At 43.5% G+C, this 12,761-nt stretch overlaps 1 protein-coding gene across 7 annotated transcripts in view; it reads right to left on the bottom strand.

Annotated features, from left to right (window-relative positions):
* MAK (male germ cell associated kinase) overlaps positions 1-12,761 on the bottom strand; it is a 31,331-nt gene that overhangs the window by 8,436 nt on the left and 10,134 nt on the right. For 4 of the 7 annotated variants that reach the window (XM_028737740.2, XM_028737738.2, XM_028737745.2 and 1 more), the window contains 8 exons: positions 11,755-11,887; positions 11,409-11,580; positions 10,366-10,533; positions 8,264-8,596; positions 7,629-7,819; positions 6,119-6,246; positions 5,749-5,877; positions 3,732-3,806 (listed from right to left, as the gene is read on the bottom strand). In XM_028737740.2, the coding sequence (XP_028593573.1) occupies positions 3,732-3,806; positions 5,749-5,877; positions 6,119-6,246; positions 7,629-7,819; positions 8,264-8,596; positions 10,366-10,533; positions 11,409-11,580; positions 11,755-11,887 (1,329 nt within the window). Of the gene's footprint in view, positions 1-3,731; positions 3,807-4,822; positions 4,954-5,748; positions 5,878-6,118; positions 6,247-7,628; positions 7,820-8,263; positions 8,597-10,365; positions 10,534-11,408; positions 11,581-11,754; positions 11,888-12,761 lie in introns of those variants that run through there. The other 3 variants (XM_028737739.2, XM_028737743.2, XM_028737742.2) reach the window with 3 other exon arrangements.

The raw sequence follows: 12,761 nt of genomic DNA, 5'->3' as shown, positions 1-12,761 counted from the left end.
ATGGGTTGTTTCCAGCATTGGGCATTTTTTTTGTAACTAGAAAATAATGAGCAAATATTTACAACATGTATCAAAACAATGAAAATATGGGTGTTCATCGGCTTTATCTAAATTTGTATCAATATTCTTTATTGCTGCTTATATCTGTCAGATGGCCGACCAACCTCTGCTTAAAAACCTCAAAGGAAGGAGAGTCCACCAGCTTGTGGGGGTCCGTTCCACTGTCAAACAGCTCTGTCTGAAAGTTCTTCCTGACCTTTAGTCAGAATCTCCTTTCTTGTAACTTGAAGCCATTGGTTCAGGTCCTACCCTCCAGAGCAGAAGAAAACAAGCTCTGCTCTGTGTATTCTTGGCTGTGTTGGGGTGAGGGAGTTATAATCAAAGGTGTAAGTTTTCAACAGAACATTGAATGCATGCAGATTTGCATTCTTAAACATAAGCGCTTCATTAGGTATATTTGAAAGTGGGGACATGTGGACAGCCTGCCAGGATACCCTGCAGATCTAAGTGTTGGGAAGGGGGGAAAGAGAAGAGGATGGCTAATTAACCGAAACCCAAGAAAAATTGTTTTACCAGTTTTATTTAGAAAACTTTTTTTTAAGGTAACCTCAATTGTCTTCCCCATCACAATTGGCTCCTTTGAATCCTTACTGCAGAAGGCAAAGCAGAGAGTTCAAAAGAAAACAGCTGAATCTTTTGCAAGCCATGTGGAAATGCATGAAACACGGAATACCTCCATCTCTGGAATCTAGTTAGAAATACAAAAGAGAAACAGACTGTCAGTGTGGGTAAGAAGAAAAGCTGCAACAACAAGAAGAAAATTAGAAAATATTAAATCCAAGCCTACAAATACGGAAAGATTAGGAAAGGGGAATCCTTACCTCTTCCAAGCACTGTCATTCACAGGTGGTTGTGTTCATCCTCATGCTTATATGGCCTCTCAGGCCTACAGATGGTTTGGAAGTGAATACAGAGGGAATTGTGTACTCTCTGCAATGGTATCATCCAGAGTGGGATGCAAGCCGTACTACTGTAAATTACGCAATATTCTGAGAATCATAGAATTGTAGAGTTGGAAGGAACCTTGTCATGCTGGCCACATGACCTGGAAGCTGTACGCTGGTTCCCTCGGCCAATAAAGCAAGATGAGCACCGCAACCCCAGAGTCGGCCACGACTGGACCTAATGGTCAGGGGTCCCTTTACATTTAAGGGACCCTGAGGGTCATCTCAGCCAAAGTATCCATGACAGATGGCCATCCAACCTCTGCTTAAAATCCTCCCTCATGAAAAAAGAGCAATCATCATTTGAAGCAGCACCTGGAACAATCCAGATGTTTGAAAAGATACACAGTATGCCAGAGAAACCCACCAGCTGATTACACACTACAGTGAAGGAACTGGAAACCTGATGGGAACCAGAATGGGGTATGCTACACTTTGTAAAGTGGGACGCGGGTGGCGCTGTGGGTAAAAGCCTCAGCGTCTAGGACTTGCCGATCGTCAGGTCGGTGGTTCGAATCCCCGTGGCGGGGTGCGCTCCCGTTCCTCGGTCCCAGCGCCTGCCAACCTAGCAGTTCGAAAGCACCCCCAAGTACAAGTAGATAAATAGGGACAGCTTACTAGCGGGAAGGTAAACGGCGTTTCCGTGTGCTGCGCTGGCTCGCCAGATGCAGCTTGTCACGCTGGCCACGTGACCCGGAAGTGTCTTCGGACAGTGCTGGCCCCCGGCCTCTTAAGTGAGATGGGCGCACAACCCTAGAGTCGGACACGACTGGGCAGGGGTACCTCTACCTTTACCTTTACACTTTGTAATTATTATGTTTGTATGCGCATACAAATCTCTCTCATCAAAGTAAGTGCTTCAGTACCTCAGCCCCAACCTTCTGCCATGGGAAAACCTACAGAAAGAAACATAGCATGCCACTGTAAGCATGATTCACACAGCTCTGCCACATTACAGCGGTACCTCGGGATGCTTCAGGTTACAGACTCCGCTAACCCAGAAATAGTACCTCGGGTTAAGAACTTTGCTTCAGGATGAGAACAGAAATCGTGCTCCAGTGGCATGAGGCCCCATTAGCTGAAGTGGTACCTCAGATTAAGAACAGTTTCAGGTTAAGAACAGACCTCCAGAACGAATTAAGTTCCTAACCCGAAGTACCACTGTATTAAAATGAATGGCATAAAGTTACGCACCCATTTGTGCCTAGCAAATTTAAACAAACCAACAGGAAATTAGAGGACTCCTTAAAGCCTCTCATACTTAAGCGAGTCTGTTTACACAATCAGGAAACTTTAGCACATTTCCCATGCATTTGTAGTGGATTGCGCCCTTTGCAAATTCAACAGAAGAATCACCATCTCAGTCACAAATATTCACTGGAGTGCAGCCCTAGTCAAAGGAAATTATTGGCATTTTCTTTTGCATATTTTCATCTTGTTTATACAACAAAACACAATAGGATACAGAAAGAAACACAATAAAAAGAGACATAAACAATATCAACATCATTATTCCTAGTTTTCAAAACACTAAGTCCATTGTAAATAACAAACAAACAAGGAGAAAGCAAGTAGAAGTAAATTAAAACTTTTTTCAAATAACTCCAGAGACCCTTGCTCAAATGTGTTGGAGAGTCACACAAGATATGTACGGTTTCTTAGGTCTTTAAAAACCTAATCCCAACAGTTATAGTTTGTACTTGATCTATAATGCTTGATGCAAAGTAAAAGGAGACAAAGTTCACTTTGGAACATATTGTTTACGCTCCATGACTACCATCTCTAATTCTATACACATTTACCAGGGGTAAGCTACATTTACTTCTAAATATACATGTATATGATTTCACTGTAAGGCAGCAATTCTGTGTGTATGTACCTGAGTGTATGCCCTATTGTACACACACAGGATTGCTCCGTAAAGATTTTTCTAAGTATAACTCCCTTTTCAGCTGAGGGAAAAGACACACCCTTCATGACACTGATTCTACTCAGTGTTCAAAAGAAGAGAAGAAGAAGAGTTTGGATTTGATATCCCGCCTTTCACTCCCTTTAAGGAGTCTCAAAGCGGCTAACATTCTCCTTTCCCTTCCTCCCCCACAACAAACACTCTGTGAGGTGAGTGGGGCTGAGAGACTTCAAAGAAGTGTGACTGGCCCAAGGTCACCCAGCAGCTGCATGTGGAGGAGCGGAGACACGAACCCGGTTCCCCAGATTACGAGACTACCGCTCTTAACCGGTAGTCCTACTTAAAAGGTCCTACTTCTGTCTTCCATATCCTTGGAATAATCTAAATATGTGCAAGTACCTCCTATTGCTGCCCAACAAGTCTGGCTTAGATTGCTTCCCTGAATTATCTGGACCTAGTTAGCCTTGAAGCATCTTCTCTGTGCCTGTGACACACAGTGATCCAGAGACTGGATGGATTGGTGGTGGCTGATTTTTCATTTTTTGGCAAACACGTTTGACCAGATGGCCCTGTGGAATCTTCCAAATCTCTTTGATAATAAAAGTGAACAAGGAAGCTTCTGCACACACAAGATTCTCTGTGCACATTGGAGATGCTGAGCTAAAGCCATGAAATATGTCAAACTAAAATACTACGGCTCAAAGGATACAATTAATGCCTTTTCAAAAGCAAATAAATAAATAAATACGATTTGAATATGGAAAAAACCCAAAAACTGCAAAGGTTAAGCACTGCCAAACTTAATTGCCAGGAATTACCTTTTGGGTCCTCTAATTTTTCATTCACTCTTTCTTTGCATGACAGTTTTTCAATTGGTTTAATTAAGTTTTCTTCTTCAGAGGAGGCAGTAAAACAGATGGAGGAAAAGAAAAGGATGAAAATAAATATCTTAGGCAAAACAGAATGAATGGATGAAACTAATGGAAGACACACACAAAAATAAATAAAAAAGCAATCTGGAATATAGCATGTGTGAGTGAGCCTCTAGGATGCCGTATCAGTTCTGTAAATGTTGAAAGATTCATCTCTAAAACAGGAGCTAGACCAGTGAATACTTATTACCAAGAATCAAACAAGCAAAGCAAAGGGTAATTGAGATTGGTTATGATCATAAGCATAATGAAGGAATAGGATACTGAAATACCAAATTACCTTTATTCATCCTAGAAAGAGAATATTACAGAATTCTAACAAATCTGTATTTAAATGCATAGTGTATTTTTCTTGTACAAAAAGGTTACAGGACAATCCTATACATGTCTCCTCAGAATTAAGCCCCGTAGACCAATTCTCATATAAGTATGCATAGGACTGCAGCCTTCGTATGTGCAGTCAGCTAATAATCATCAATACAGTAAAAGTAATTACTACTATTTGCTAACGGAAGAGTACTTCAAATAGGTTAAAGAAGACACTGAGTAAAGCTGATTTACCTGCCTCTAAAGCCCAGGCAGGATATTTATAATATTTTCATATATATTTTTATCTGCCCTGTATGATCATACAAAGGTTTAATACAAACCCAGAAAAATAAAGCAAATCTAGCCCCATGGACGCGGGTGGCGCTGTGGGTAAAACCTCAGCGCCTAGGACTTGCCAATCGTATGGTCGGCGGTTCGAATCCCCGCGGCGGGGTGAGCTCCCGTCGTTCGGTCCCAGCTCCTGCCCACCTAGCAGTTCGAAAGCACCCCTAAGTGCAAGTAGATAAATAGGTACCGCTTTATAGCGGGAAGGTAAACGGCGTTTCCGTGTGCTGCGCTGGTGCTGGTTTGCCAGTGCAGCTTCGTCACGCTGACCACGTGACCCGGAAGTGTCTCCGGACAGCGCTGGCCCCCGGCCTCTTAAGTGAGATGGGCGCACAACTCTAGAGTCGGACACGACTGGCCCGTACGGGCAGGGGTACCTTTACCTTTAGCCCCATGTAGGGCCATAGCAATACGACCTTTATTCCATGTGCTGTAAACGGATAAAGTGAGTGGTCTGAAGAAAAGAAAACATGACTTACCAGAAAACCCAGACCCTCCAAAATCACGATATACATAATGTCATTGTAACACAAGAGAAGCAGTCTTATTTATTTGAGATTTCTGATTATCTTGATATTTAGGGTATTATGCAAGGGTTTGAAATAAACTGCCATGGAACTGTAATCATAGCTGTTTAAAAAAAAAGCTCAACCTGAAAAACATTGTCTACATAGAAATAGGCTAGAACTTAGGTTATGCTGCTTTCAATAACTTAAAATGTTTAGAGATTAGTCAGATCTACAGTTTTAATTTTGAAGTAATTTGCTTTCTTTCGAAAAGCTCTTCTTTAATATTGTTTGAAACCAACAGAAGAATGATGGAGGTCAATTTACTTGTAAATTAACACAGGGTAAATATGAAAACTTCCCAGGCTGTGTTTCAGCATTATACTTAGCATATACTTGCCCCATACATGTCCCAGTTCCCTTCCTCGACTGAGAACCCCTCATACACACACATGCATCTGGACGCTGATGAATACCACAAAACACATTCTGACAAGAGGCATTTGACACAGCCATGTTCAGCACTATGTGGTGCAACGCTGATACAAATGGACAACCACCGTCTCAGGTTGCATACTTGCTGCTGTGCACATTGATAGTGGAATTAAAAATAGAACACTGAAAACACACGCTGCTTGAAAACCATCACAAAAATAACATAGTAAATAAATTTTACAAAATCTATAAAATATATCAGACAGGGGGGTACACAGAGATTTTTAACTATCCATTGCTTTAATTACCTGCACTGACTCTGCTGAAAGACAGTCCTCCAATTGGTGCCATCGGTTTTGAAAACAAGGAATTGTTCCAGTTACCGTGGGATCCTTCTTTACCGGCTGCTCCTGAGGAGACATTCTTAGGGTTTACACCTTAGAAAAATAATAATGATAACAGTTAGTATATGGTTGCCAATTCAGGGCATAGCCTATCAACAGCGCTGAAGTCACAATGTGCTTTTCAACACCTTTCACTGAAAACTGCCTCTTGAAATAAAGTTTGTTCTAGCTCCAATTATTCCTCTGACCTATGTATACTAGCAGAAGAAAAGGCACAAAAAACCCCCACCACCCACCCAATGTAATCAAAAGCATTAAAGAACTGCCTCCTTACCAGGTAGGTATCTTGACTGTTTTAAGTAGTACTGTTTTGCTGAAGTCGTTGATATTCCAGAGTCATTTCTCTTCAGAACTTTGTTTTCTCCTGATTGGCCAGATCTGGGGGACATACACCCAGGAACACTGAAAGTGAAGATAACCCATGACACAAATTAACTCTTGATCCAAAACAGTAGTGTTTTCCAGCATCTTAGGGATGCTGCATTTCCACATTCAGTGCAGAGTTGAAGCAGACCTAGAATGCAGATTCCATTTAATTTAATTGTATCCAAATTCAGAGTTCTGTCCAGCTCTTTGAGAATTGTTATTTTGGCAGCTCCCAAATCGTTAATCTTTCCCGTCCAGGTGTTATCAAAGAAACAGAGAGAAACCTCCTTCTGAAACTCCTTGTTGATTTATTCTTAAGCAGACTGTTTGCAATGTAGCCATATATCAGACAGTTAACAATTGACCTTTAGAATCCACCCAGTCCCCCCTCCGGGCCCTAGAGGGGGGCTGCCAAACATCCATTTAGCCCTCTCTCTCGCTCATAAAAAAACCCCCAAACTTCTTTTTGCAAACAGTTGTATATATATAATATTGTTTATTAGGCAAGAATGTCAAGAAGCTGTGTGGGAACAGTTAAAAAATGAAGCACTTCTGATAAAAAACCCTCTTTGTGATTCAAAGAGATACACTGACCATAATTCCACACTAAACCCGCAGGCAATGATTGCAATGTGTATGGATAGGTCCAGCCTGCCTTTGTGTATTTTGCTGCTTTTGTATAGGAGGCTCTCCAGACTTGGGATGGTAAAGCTCTGGGGTGTGTGGGTGGTCTCAAGTTAGCCCAGTGGGACATATTCTCCAAGCTACAACCACCTGTCCACCAACTGGGTGACGTCCGCTAAGGGGTAGGGTTCAAGCCTGCTGGGTGCTGCTTCGCCCACACTGTGGGTCAACGTTGAAAGGTGGATGGGACTGCCCACCTGTAAGTTACCTGATGTCAACATGACATCAGATGATTAACAAGTTACATGGTCCTGCCCATCTATCAATGTTGGCCTGTGGGGGTGGGTGGGGAATAAGTATCAGGCTCACTGGGCCAAAAGCTCTAGAGCAGCGGCTCTCAACCTGTGGTTCCCCAGATGTTGTTGGACTACAACTCCCATCATTCCTGAGCTCTGGCCTTGCTAGCTAGGGGTGATGGGAGTTGTAGTTCAACAACATCTGGGGACCCACAGGTTGAGAAAGGCTGCTCTAGAGCAGTGTTTCCCAACCTTGGGCCTCCAGCTGTTTTTGGACTACAACTCCCATCATCCCTAGCTAGCAAGACCAGTGGTCAGGGATGATGGGAATTGTAGTTCAAAAACAGCTGGAGGCACAAGGTTGGGAAACACTGCTCTAGAGAAACAACTCATCCTGTTTTTGGTCTTCAGGCTGCAAGTATTGCAGATTGCTTCCCTGCTCTCACACATACCAATTGTAAACTAGGAGGGAAAACAGAACAAAATATAATGCCTTACCTAAAAAGAGATTCCTTTGTTTTCTTTTCACTTAACATGGTGATGCTAGGCTTCTTAGAATACGAAATCCCAAATTCGGAGTCCTCCAAATTGTCCCAGCTATCCATCGCCTGTAACATAGTCTGGCCCCATCGGCGCCGGCAATTTTTTAGGCCTACTGCGCCATTTGACGGTCCTATGGCTATCTGCTTCTGTTTCAATTACACACACAAAAAAGGCTATATTATTTCTGAAACATCTTGCTACCTGTACATTACTATCCTAAGTTGGAAAGTGGTTGAAAGTATTTCTTGGTTTGTAGGAGTTCTGACTGCAAAACTAGAGTAAATCTGGTGTGCAGAGAGTGTACATGCTACAGGGTAAGGAAAGAAGTAAGCACCATGGAGAGAAAAACAAGAGATATCAGAGAAATCTTTATTAGTTTGCTTGAGGGAAAGGAGTGGCATGGGTACAAGTGGAAAGCGGCTTTGTAAAGAATGGATTTCAGAATAAAACACCAAGCCAAAATTTTACACAGAATGCTGCAGGTTATGCAGCCCTATTGAATTAATACGAATGTAAAAGGGGACTTCAGAGTAATTACTTATGTACTTTTGACTTGTTCATAGGTAAATAGCCACTTGACAGCAACTTACTGGTGTTGAATTTTTATTGATGGCTGGAAGGAATGATTGCTGCTGCTGCTTTGATGGTTGATGATTGGCTGCATTCTGTGGCAACTGAATTGCCTGGAGGGGCTGCTGGCTATTCTTTGATACACACTGCAGCTGAAACTTATCAAGGGCATCTGGTGAAGACTGAGATTCTGGCTTAGATACTGGTTCTAATTTTGATACAGGGTCCAGCTTAGATAGAGACAGCTTTGGATCTGCTGCTTGAATTGATTTGGGATGAGACTGTTTCTGATCCAAATATTGTGGCGGCGGTCCTAAAACTTGGCCCACTTGAAAGTAAGGATACTTCAATGCCTGAAGAAAGAGAGAATGCTGATAACTAGAATGCAGATAAAATGTCTACGATCATTCTAGCGTATGGCTGATATAACAGTTCTCCTTAAGCAAAATCTTATAGAAGCAAGTTTTGTGGCATGGACAATATCATGCACAGGACAGAACAGCCAAGGAGGAATTTTAACTGCATGTAAAACGGAGAAACTGGTGTAGCAGTCAGTGGTCCAAGGCAGGACATTCCCAATTCAAATATCAAATTAACCTTAAGTTCAACAGGCCCTGGGAAAGGAACAATTTCTCAGTTCCTTTACAACATAGGAATAGCATTACTGGTATACCTCACAGGGGTGGTATTATTAAGGTAACATATGAGGTGTGCTTTGTACGCTTGAAAGAACCTTCTATGGATTTTATCAACTTTGTTTTATTCCCACCCTTTACGGTTCACAATGACCGCTCCCCGCTTAAAACGGGGGGCGCCCTTTGCGTGGACGCGTGCAGCCCTGGATCTGGAGTGGCCCCATCAGCATAGGCTTTGCCTTCCCTCAGGTGGGATACCTGGAGGTCACCGCCTACTTCAGTGAGTTGTCCAATCCCACCTGGGGGAAGCGTTGCCAGGGAAACCAGACCAGGTAGGGGAGGGATTACCTGCCCACACAATAGAGGGAGGATCTTACCTGGTAATCCTCACTTGGCTCCAGAGCTTCTCCCACCCTACCCACCCTCAGTTAATGTCTTCTCTTGCAGGTTAACTTTTCTTCATAGGTTTTGCAGGTTAACCTTTCTCCACAGGTATGCGGGCGCTGCTATGATAAGGTCGCTGTTAAAGGGCCGGAAAGGAATTTCCCTGCATTGGCAGGTTTCGCCTTTCCCGTAGCAAAACGTCACAACTTTGGCGGTATCAGGCCTTGGGCGGAATCCTTTAGTCCATCTTCCTCTTTGCGGCGGCGATACCAGGGTTCCCCGTTAAAGGGGGTTTCTGAAGGGAGGCTTTGACCGTACGCCGAAAGGTCGTCATTGCTCTCCCCTGCGGCGGCGGCGTAACGGGGGCGGCTGTCTCTGCTTGAACATATGTTCTCCAGAGCCAGCCCATCCCCCCCACACACTGGATAACCCTGAAGCTCCCTAGGTCCCCGGCTGGGGACTGGGGAGGGAGAACGCCCAATGCCTGAGCCAAGGTCTACCCACATTTGAAATTTAATAAAGTTGTGGCCAATTTAATCCCATAGCACGTTGTCGAGAGTCGTTATTACACATGACGGGGGGGGGGACCACTCGGGATCTGGGACTCCGCCTGTCCACGCAATGCCATAAAAATAGGAAGCAAAACCAACCCAATACTGGATAAAACACCAAAGCCAGGTATAGCACTGAGCAACCACCTGAGGTCAATTGCTCCCCCTCTTTCCTTTTGATCTACAGGTTAAATCTTACATGGGCACTTGAAGGCCAGCAAGGAAGGATATGAAGATGCCTCTCTTGGAGGGTATCAGTCCACAAAGATGGAGCCACCACTAAGAATGACCTGCTCCTTACTGGTGACTATCTGATTTCCATAGAAGGAAAGGGTTTGTAACATGACTTTCAAAAATGAATTTAGAAGCCCCAAACTTTCTATTGGAGTGCTACTTTCTTTAAACTTTAAACTGCGATAGGGAATTAGATGTTGCTGACTTTATTTCCCACCATCCCTAACTACTGGCCATGCCAGCTGGTGCTGATAGGAGCAGTGGTCCAACTACTCATGATAATTAAAAAACAACAACACTATTTTGCAAATGACATACCTGACTTGCTGTAGGCCGTTTCTTTGGATCCCAGTTCAGCATTTCACACATAAGCTGTATTGCCTCATTACTGGCATTTGGAATGAGAGTCTTCAAGTTTAGGGAGACACATTGAGGGAAGCGAAAATTCATTGCAGTGGCAAGTTGGTATCCTTCTGGCCAATCATTCTGAGAAAAAGGCATACAACAGCAGTCATGAAACATCAGATAAGAAGAGGTTTCATTTTTTTTAAAAAGCTGGGGGGAATGAACTCTTCTAGACCAGGAATGGGCAGATTTCAGGCTTGCGGAATCTACTTTCTTTCTTATTAGAAATCTGAGAACCACCAATGGGAGCCTAGTGTAAAAGACATACAGGCAACTCCCCATTTACGCAGGGTGGGTGTTCCGAGGCACAGTTTGTATCCCCTTGTGGTGCCAAAAACAGCACATGTGTCAGTGGTCACATGCGTGCTGATCACACACAAATGGGGAGTTGCCTGCACATTTAAAATTAGAGAATTATGAACCCAGAAATTTGTTTTCAGTACAAAATTAAATGGAGCTCACATTCCTTCTACCCAAAAACACTGCTGGTTACCCGGCTTTCTTCCTTTCAGCAGTGTACCACTGTTAAACAACAGGAATAATAAATCATCGCCCCTATTTCACATTGCTCAGGAGCCTCCTCATAACCCACTGCAGAGGTGTGGAGGCAGAGAAGAGATGACAAACTTTCTGTTTGTGAACTTGCTTAATTTATCATATTTTTCGCTCTGTAAGACGCACCAGACCACAAGACGCACCTAGTTTTTGGAGAGGGAAAACAAGAAAAAAAATATTCTGAATCTCAGAAGCCAGAACAGCGAGAGGGATCGCTGCGCAGTGAAAGCAGCAATCCCTCTTGCTGTTCTGGCTTCTGGGATAGTTGCGCAGCCTGCATTCGCTCCATAAGACGCACACACATTTTCCCTTACTTTTTAGGAGGGAAAAAGTGAGTCTTATAGAGCAAAAAATATGGTAACTTAGTATCCAAGCCATTACATATTCTCAAAGCAGCTTACTTTCTTTGGAGTGCCTAACACCTGGCAAATTTTGAAGATTTCATCAACTTCACTTGTTCCTGGAAAAAGTGGTCTTAGTGTGTATAGTTCAGCCATTATGCTGCCAACAGCCCATATGTCGATAGGAGAACTATAAACAGAGGATCGCAGTAAAACCTCAGGTGCACGGTACCTGTGATGGTGAAGAGAAATAATTGAATACATTCATGCAGAGATGCAAAAGGTAAGTGAAGGTCATGCTGAATAACAACATAGTCCTAACCATGTCTATTCATAAGCAAGTTATGTTGAATTCAGTGGGGTTTACTTCCAGATAAAGTGGGGTTACAAATGCAGCCATACTTACCATCTGGTAGAAACATAATCTGTATATGGAGGCTGAGATCTAAGTTCTCTAGCCAGTCCAAAGTCAGCTATTTTAACAAGTTCAGGACCCATACAGAGAAGGTTTTCAGGTTTCATATCCCGGTGGAAAAATCCTGTAAATGTGAATATGGACAAAGAAATAATAAACAAACAAACAAACAAACCACAGTATCAACAACTATCTGAAATATGGAACTTGGGCATGGAATTCAAGTGGAAAATAAAAGTAATCTCTCTTGAATTAATTCTAAACTAGTTTACCATTTCTTATTTTTTAAAAAAATCTGTTCATCAAATTAAATACAGAGAAAGACTCTCCTCCCTGGAAGAGAGGGGAGTGGTTGTGGGCGGGAGACCGAGCTCCGCCCCTGGTAGGGGGCCTTAGCCCCCTCCCCTCCTTACCTGGCTGGCGCCCACGCCCACTGGAGGCAGCCAACCAGGTGCCTCCGGGGGGCGTGTGTAGCAGCTTAATGCTGTGGCACCAGCTCCGCCTCCTCCTCATTCGTCGTCGTCCCTCAACGAGTCACCCACCCTCCACTCCCATTTAGCTCAGGGTCTAGGTTTTTTGGCCTTGCTATGGACCTTAGGTTGGTTGCCCCGGTTGTCTGGGGGGCCTGGTAGGAATTTTTCCATTTGGCATTAGGCTTTTTGGTTTTTTCGCCTACCTCGTAGCAATCGTCACAACTTTTGTGGTATTGGTGGGTAGGTTAGGCATTGGATTCATGTGTTGTGCTGTGTCAAGGGCTAGGTGTGGCCATCGCCTATGCTATCTACCGTGGGTTATTCCGTTAAAGGAATCTGGCGGTCGTGTATTCCGTCCGATGCCTGCTTGGTGGGAGGCCATGGCACGACCCTCGGTGACATCAGGGGGTGAGCCTATAGTTGGATTGGCATCAACAGGCTCCACCTACTGTTGAATAAACCCACCTCCTATAGTCATCCAATGCCTAAGCCAATACCTTTTCACTGCTGTAATCAATAAAGTTG

Source organism: Podarcis muralis, chromosome 8 (genome assembly GCF_964188315.1).
Source record: "Podarcis muralis chromosome 8, rPodMur119.hap1.1, whole genome shotgun sequence".
NCBI classification, from domain to species: domain Eukaryota; kingdom Metazoa; phylum Chordata; class Lepidosauria; order Squamata; family Lacertidae; genus Podarcis; species Podarcis muralis.
The sequence above is the reverse complement of the archived record's forward strand: the minus strand, read 5'-3'. Positions and strand labels throughout refer to the sequence as shown.